This window comes from Mesoplodon densirostris, chromosome 7 (assembly GCF_025265405.1).
Source record: "Mesoplodon densirostris isolate mMesDen1 chromosome 7, mMesDen1 primary haplotype, whole genome shotgun sequence".
Taxonomy (NCBI): Eukaryota; Metazoa; Chordata; class Mammalia; order Artiodactyla; family Ziphiidae; genus Mesoplodon; species Mesoplodon densirostris.
This window is the reverse complement of record NC_082667.1, coordinates 26,316,879-26,325,130: the sequence shown is the minus strand read 5'-3', so window position 1 is coordinate 26,325,130 and position 8,252 is coordinate 26,316,879. Positions and strand designations below refer to the sequence as shown.

Here is an 8,252-nt window from a genome sequence, read left to right as displayed (position 1 = left end):
ACACACGTGTCACTGCAGGAACATAGTTTGGCTTTGTCTCAGTTCAGGGAAACGGAATAGCTCCACGGGCACAGAGCACTTGATCTGCTAAAATAGCTCGTGGTTTGGAAACCTGCAAAATACAGGTCAGACGAGCAGGCCACATTTGGACAACAGGCTGGGGTCCAGCCAGAGAGGGTGTTGGCTTGTCCTAGAGAAGGGCAAGGCTTGAGTTTTTCTCTGGGATTTACTTTCCTAGCATAAAAGGGCACAGAAGGGGAAAAATCCCCAACAGTATTAAAGCCATTGTCTTCAGCAGCATGCAGATCCCTCTGACCTTGAACTCACTGATGACATGGTATCAATTGCACCTGCAATCCCACGGCAGCAGCTGCTAGCAGAAGCCATGCTAACAGGGCTCTGAGAGAGAGAGTTTTGTTCCAGCCTGACCAGCACAGCTGGCTTTGCAGCCTCAGCCTGGGCAGGGGTTTCTGTAAAGCTGTGTCTTGCAGGGATTGCAGTTTTGTCTTGGGAAAAACACAGATTGGCCTGAACTGGTTGAGGGGAGGAACAGAGAGAAAGAGGTTTCTCAGGCTTTGCAGAGCTCTTATAACCACATGGAGCAGATTTTCCGAGTTGATGGGCTTTGCCTGCAGAAGGCTGCATAGCACCAAGGGAAGGCGGGTCGCGAGTTCTCCGTTTCCGTCCTCTGAAGAGCCGGTCACAGAGAGTAATGGCATCCTTCCCATCGGATTTTTTATTTCGTCCTTCAGGTAAAGAGTAATCTGTGATTTTGCCTTAGGTGGACTGATAGAATGACCACAGTCCCAAGCCTTTTACTCGAATCATCTCATTTAATCCACACAATATTATTATCCCCATTTTCACAAAAGAGAAAACTGATACTTGGAGAGGCTAAGCAGGTTGTCCCTTAAAGCCACTGGTTAGTAAATGACAGAGCCCAGATTTGAATCCAACGCAGTTAAAGGTGTATATGGGATATATACAAATCTGCAGAACTTCAGAGTTTTCTTTCTCAGCAGTGAACCTTATAATGTCTTTGTCCTCTTTGCCTTTGTTTGGATAGAGAGGAGATGGCCAAGGTCTGTGGATTTGCCAGCTGGGGTCTGGAGCGTCTGGGGGTGTCCCGGAGTAGCTGTCAGCTGCCCTGTGGCGACTGGGGAGGCTCTGAGGCCAGGCCAGAGGGCATTCAAGCCACACACAGACCACCCAGGAGCAGCCACCTGGCCTTTCTTCCTCTGGGATTGGCCAGTGTTAGGAAGAAAAGCCAGGATATGGACTTTACAAATGGCTTGTTGAGGGATGGGGTTGGGGGGCTTCCAGATTGAGAGAGGTTGGCAAAGAGTGAAAATAACTCTTCAACCCAAAAGTAAGGCAGCATTGGGCAGGAGGTCTGGGCTACACAGATGACAAGCTGGTCCTTGAAGTGGCTGAGCCAAAGAGAAAGGCTAGGAAGTGCCAGGAATAGAATAGGGAATCAGTGGGAAATTTAAAAGTTGAATTAGAAAACCTGAAAGGAAAGCAGCGTCGGGGGATATGAGAAGGCTCTCAGTTGTACTGGCATAATAGATCTTGTGATTCTCAAACCTTTTCTCCTGTTGTCAAGAGCATAACCTTAGGTCTGAACATTGAATTGAGATGTGTGTTTTTAGCAGAATGGTTGGGAGGGAAAACAAGAGCCAATACTGGCCCAGTTTGGTAGAGAATTAGACTTATTTTAAAAGAGAAAAAAGAAAGAAGAAGAAAAGATAGGACTATCAGGACCAAGGAAGGGTGGGAGAAGAGAGCTGAGAACTCTACCCAAGGTCTCCATTTAGAAGTTGTAATATGTTTAGCAGGCAGGAACTTGTTCCAAAAGACTGGGCTACAAGAGACATCCTGTTAACTTATTTTCCTAAATCAAGTTAAATTTAGCTGTAGGTCTCCACTTATCAGGGTTGGAGGCAGGCTCTTTTTTTTTTTTTTTTTTTTTTTTTTGCGGTATGCGGGCCTCTCACTGTTGTGGCCTCTCCCGTTGCGGAGCACAGGCTCCGGACGCGCAGGCTCAGCGGCCGTGGCTCACGGGCCCAGCCACTCCGCGGCATGTAGGATCTTCCCGGACCAGGGCACGAGCCCGTGTCCCCTGCATCGGCAGGCAGACTCTCAACCACTGCGCCACCAGGGAAGCCCGGCAGGTTCTTATTAATGGTGTGTATGTGTGGTTTTCAACAGCTTTATTGAATCAAAATTCACACACCAAACAATTCACCCTTGAAAATATATAATTCAGTGACTATACATTCAGAGAGTTATGCAAGCATTACAATTTTAGAACATTTTTGTTACTTTAAAAAGAAACCCTGTATTCATTAGCAGTCATTCTCCTACTTTCCCCCAACCCTCCCAGCCCTAGGCAACCACCAGTCTACTTTCAGTCTCTATGGATTTGCTTGTTCTGGACATTTAAATAAATGGGATCATACAATATGTAGTCCATTGTGAACTGGCTTCTTTCGCTTAGCATCATGTTTGCAAGGGTCATCTATGTTGTAATATTTATCAGAACTTCATTCCTTTTTATGGCTGAATAACAATCCATTGTGTAGGTATGCCTCACTTTATTTACCCAGTCGCCAGTTGATCTTTGGTTTTCTCCACCTTTTTTGCTGTTACGAATAATGCTGCTGTGCGCATGTGTATAAAGGGGTTCCTCATAAGTTTGGGGGATCTCTGGTCTTCAGTCCCCATGAAGACCACAAGATGCTCATTTCCCAAATCTGTGTGGCCCATTTGAAAGTTAGTGGTTCTTCTATTCTCCATATCCTCTTAGATCCCCCTGCCAGACTCTGCAAAGGGATGGCCACTGTTTGCAAGGCTGGCCTTATGGCTCTGTTCCCTGGCAGCCATGTGCCACTCCCATCAGAAGCCCAGCTACCTCCTAGGATATCACGTGGAAGGAGCAATCTGCCTTTGCTGCTACTTAAAGGACAGGGCAGCAACACCATCCTCCACTAAATCTACCATCACCAACATATTTTTTTTCCTGTATAATTGCACCAGCATTGAATTTTGCCATTTGTATTTATTTTAGTTTAATGTGTGCAGTTATGTCTTAAGTTATTTTAGTTTGTTTTGCTATAATGCCTAGGGATGCTACATTTCTCTCTCCTTTCTTTTTCTCTTTCCTTTCTTTCTCTCTCTTTTTCCTTCCTTCCTTCCTCTCTTTCTTTCTTTCCTTTTTTCTTTCTTTTTTTCTTTCATTCCCCTTCCTTCCTCTCTCTCTCTCTCATTCTTTCTTTCTTTTTCTTATGTTTACATTTCCTTTGGGCTAAGTGAACCATCTCCTCTGGCCCACTTAATGAATACAGTCTGGGCTTTTTGTATATATTTATATCAGTTCTTTTTTTATATCAGTTCTTTATACATACTATTTTTGAATAGTGAAAGTTTTATCAGTTATGTTTGTCCTATTTCCACATTACTTTTTATTTATTTATTTTTCAAAGCCATTGATCTTTTCTCTTTTATTTCTTTAATAGTAAGACCATTCTCTCATCTTCATTTTTCATTTCTAATATAATTCTGGTAGTTCTAATACATAATCCATTGCCCTGTTTGAAATGTATTTTGTATCACCAGGACCTAAGGTACAATGAATCATTTTTATTTAAGTTGGCATTTAACAATAGTTATTTTTTTCACTTTTGTATTGTATATGTAATTTTTTTACATTCCTTTAATAGTTTGAATTATGTTTCTGAAGTGTATGTCAGACCAGTGATACTTGTTTTTTTTTAATACATTTATTTATTTTTGGCTGCATTGTGTCTTTGTTGCTGTGTGTGGGCTTTCTCCAGTCGCAGCGAGCGGGGGCTACTCTTCATTGTGGTGTGTGGGCTTCTCATTGTGGTGGCTTCGCTTGTCGCAGAGCATGGGCTCTAGGTGCATGGGCTTCAGCAGTTGTGGCGCACGGGCTTAGTTGCTCTGCGGCCTGTGGGATCTTCCGGGACCAGGGCTCGAACCCGTGTCCCCTGCATTGGCAGGTGGACTCTCAACCACTGCGCCACCAGGGAAGGCCCCAGTGATACTTGTTTTTAATAAAGCTCCATACAATTTCGATGACTGTGGCTTTATAGTTTACAATCCAGTAGGATGGATCCACCCTCATTTCTTCAAAAAAAGTCTGTTATTCCTTATTTCTCCAGATGAGTTTTACTCATCTGTCTGGTTCTCGAAAGTATTCCAACAGGTCTTAGTAGATAATGGATTAATTTGTGTCAACATAGGACATGTAGTCATCTTTACCAACTGAACCATCTCTATGCCCTTAGCTCTCCCTTTAAGCCCGTGGACTCATCCCACGTCCCCCATAAATGCCCAGCCCCCTACTTCCTCCTCTTTCTCTCAGAGGAAGTTGGAAATTTACCCTTGGAACAGGAAACATCACTCCATTTATTCAAATTTTCTTTATTTCTCTTAACAGAGTTTTACAATTTTCTTTAAGCATTGTGCATCTCAAGTTAAATGAATGTGCAGGAATTTAACATTTTATATTATTATTGCAAATAGCATTTTTCCCTGACTTTTTATTTTTAAGCTGTCTGGCACTAGTATAAGCAAAGGTTATTGATTTTTGAAGATTCATTTTATATCCACAATTTTGAGTAAGTCATTTTCTGGTTAATTTTCTTGAATTTTCTAGGAACATAAACACATCATCTGGAAATACTGATACTTCTATTTTTTTTCCTTCACTATCTTTGCACTTTATTTTTTCTTAAATAGTTATCTACGAATATTTCTAGAGCTAGGTTAAATAGAGATGGTAACAATGGGGCATTGCTGTTTTGTTTGCAGTGGGTATAAAACTGATGCTTCAGAGTAAATATGCTTAGCCCTTCCACTAGACTAAGACAGAAATTCTGTACCATTTTAAAAAAATTATTTATTTATTTATTTATTTATTTATTTATTTATGGCTGTGTTGGGTCTTCGTTTCTATGCATGGGCTTTCTCTAGTTGCGGCGAGAGGGGGCCACTCTTTTTTTTTTTTTTTCGGTATGCGGGCCTCTCACTGTTGTGGCCTCTCCCGTTGCGGAGTACAGGCTCCAGATGCGCAGGCTCAGCAGCCATGGCTCACGGGCCCAGCCGCTCCACGGCATGTGGGATCTTCCCGGACCGGGGCACGAACCCGTGTCCCCTGCATCGGCAGGCAGACTCTCAACCACTGCGCCACCAGGGAAGCCCTGTGGGGGCCACTCTTCATCGCAGTGCGTGGGCCTCTAACTGTCGCGGCCTCTCTTGTTGCGGAGCACAGGCTGCAGACATGCAGGCTCAGTAGTTGTGGCTCACGGGCCTAGTTGCTCCGCGGCATGTGGGATCTTCCCAGACCAGGGCTCGAACCCGTGTCCCCTGCATTGGCAGGCAGACTCATAACCACTGCGCCACCAGGGAAGCCCCCTGTACCATTTTTAAACAGAAATTAATTAAAAATTAATGCTGAATTTCACTGAGTTCCTTGTTGGCACACTTTAATAATTATATGTATCTAAGGACTTTCTTTGAATATGCTACATTGTAAAAATAGTTTTTAAAATTTGTACTCGATTTACATGACTGGGACAAACTCTACTTGGTTATAATGATTTTATCTTATTTAAATTAATTAATTAATTAATTTAATAAGTAAGAAGTGGATTTATTTAGATAGAAACACACTCCACAGACAGAGTATGGGCCGTCTCAGAAGGCAAGAGCAGCCTACTTGGTTATTAATGATTTTAAATGTCAGTGTTTCCCTGATGTTTTCATAAGAGAGGTAAACCACTACCCAGCTTCCTTCTCCCCATTTCCTTCCTTTGTTCCTTCTCCCCCGTCCTCTTTTTTCCTCTTTTCCTCTCTCCTCCCTTTCCCTCCTCTCCCTTTCTCTTCCCCCTTTCCTTCCTCTCCCCTTCTCTCCCTTCCTCTTTTTTTTCTTCCCTCCATTTGTCCTTCCTTTATCCCTTGCTTTTGGTGGTGCCTTTGTCAGGTTTGGGAGTCGAGGCCTTTATTTCATAAACTAACCTAGTTTATGAAGGTGAGTTCTAGAATATGAGATACCGCCCCCCCCCATAATAAGTAGAATATGAGATCCTTTATTTAATAAGTGGGTTGGAGAAATTTTCCTGTGAGTCGAGTAGTAACAAATATTTGAGGGGTGGACAAGGGGATTGGAAGTTGTGCAGGAGAATCCTACATTCTGGGGTGCCCTTTAGGAGATTGATATGCCAGCCTTGAGTGGAATGACCTTGGGGAGATATGGATGGGTACACGATTCAGGGGTTGGATACATTCACCTAGAGAGAAGAGCTGATCTAGAATGGTGGGCGTGACACTTACACATGGTGAAAGACACATTGTGAGGGTAGAGTTTATTCCGTTTGGCATACAACTGAGCATGACAGGCAAGGAGGCAGGACAGGCACATGTTTTCTGCTCTCAGACCGTCTCTGTCTCTGGTCGTTATCCTTCCAACCAAAGAATTAGCTTGGCCATTTGGTCTTGGTCTTTGGGTCTGGAGAATATTCTTCGTGGTCAGGTACTGTCCATGCTCTGAGGGCTGCATGTGGCTTCATTTGCAGGTAGGTCCTTCCCAGATCCTTCTCTTTTCCTAAATGTGAAAGGTAGACTCTTAAGGTTATTCTTACTATTTCAACCATAACTCTTAATTTTAGAGGCAGCTCATGGATCTTCTCTTTGAATTTCAAGTTTAGAAAGCTGTTAAGTGCAAGTCTCCAGACCTCTCTTTGACTTCAGTCCTGCACCTAAATCTGCAGCTTTGTTGATTGATATCCACATAGAAATTGTCTTTCACATGAGGACCTTTGTCTTTATCAGTGGCCTCTTATGATCTCAGCATCATTGCATTTGTTTTCCTTTTTTTCTGTTGGTGCCTGTGTCGCAGGGTGTGGATCTTCATTCTGTTTCCAGTTATGGCTGTTCCTTCTGCCTTGGAGGCAGTGTGGTGTGTTGATACGAGCAAGGGCTCTGCCTGGGTTCTAACACCAGCTCCAGCACTTAGATTCAGAGTTAAATAACTTGGCCAGTTATTTATCTCTGGTGTAACATGACGTCTCCAACTCTGTGAGGAGAATCATGACCACTCTTTCCATAGAGCTGTGAGAATGAGCTTATCGATACGTAAGGCTTTGTACAGTGTCTGATAGAAGTGAGTGTTCTATAAATACTAGCTGTAGCTTTATTGTTACAGTCTACTGGTGTGGTAATGCTATAAATTAGGTTTTCTGTGGTTCTGTGTGTTCTCTGTTAAAAATTTCTGACTCTGATTACAATGTGCGTGTGTGTTTTACCCCACATCACCAAGCAATTGGTGATGAGCTGCCGTTCAACTCGTTGAAAAAAAAATTTAACTCTGACACCAGCTGGGTTTCCTACAATTCAACTCAATTCAACACTGTCTACCCAGATTCCACAGGTGAAGGGCTCAGTCCCACAAGACTCTCCCTGCTTCAGATTCCAGTCACAAGTCCAGGTTGTTACCTGTGCTTCTGACCAACTGGCTATAAATCAGAGATATGTACCACCCCCTCCTTGGGTTTGATTAATTTGCTAGAGAGGCTCACAGAACTCAGGACACTCCTTTACTCACTAGATTACCGGCTTATTACAAAGAATATTAAAGGATACAAATCAACAGCCAGATGAAGAGGTACATAGGGCGAGGTCCCGAACAAAGGGGCTTCTGTCCTTGTGGAGTTTGAGGCCAGACATGGTGGCATGTGGAAGCGTTCTGTTTCACCAGCCTGGAAGCTCTGGGAACCCTGTCCTTTGAGTTTTTATGGAGGCTTCATTGCATAGGTATGATTGATTAAATCATCAGCCATTGATGATTGATTCAACCTCCAGCCCTTGTCCTCTTCCTGGAGGTCAGTGTGGTGGGACTGAAGGTTCTAACCCTTTAATTGCACCATTGGTTCTCCTGGCAGCCCCCATCCTTAGGTGCTATCCCAAAGCCATCTCGTTAGCATAAGAAAAGACACCTTTATCTTGGGACTTGGGAAATTCCAAGGGTTTTAGGAGCTCTGTGCCAGGAACAGTGGATGAAGACCAAATATACATTTCTTATTATAAATCATAGTATCACACCATAATATCAGTGTTTTACCCCGCCCTCCCTTTTTTCAGTCCCACTCTAGAGTCTAATTTTACTCTCGTACCACTACTTCACTAGTGGCCCAGTCTTGCTTTGATAATTTATTTCTTCCTGCATCTTT

At 43.3% G+C, this 8,252-nt stretch overlaps 1 protein-coding gene across 1 annotated transcript in view; it reads left to right on the top strand.

Moving 5' to 3' along the window:
• The first annotated feature begins 618 nt into the window (after positions 1-618).
• Positions 619-8,252, top strand: part of KIAA1549L (KIAA1549 like) — a 187,218-nt gene continuing 179,584 nt past the window's right edge. The window contains exons 1-2 of the mRNA XM_060105171.1: positions 619-752; positions 1,067-1,253. Coding sequence (XP_059961154.1) covers positions 619-752; positions 1,067-1,253 — 321 coding nt within the window. The remainder of the gene's footprint in view (positions 753-1,066; positions 1,254-8,252) is intronic.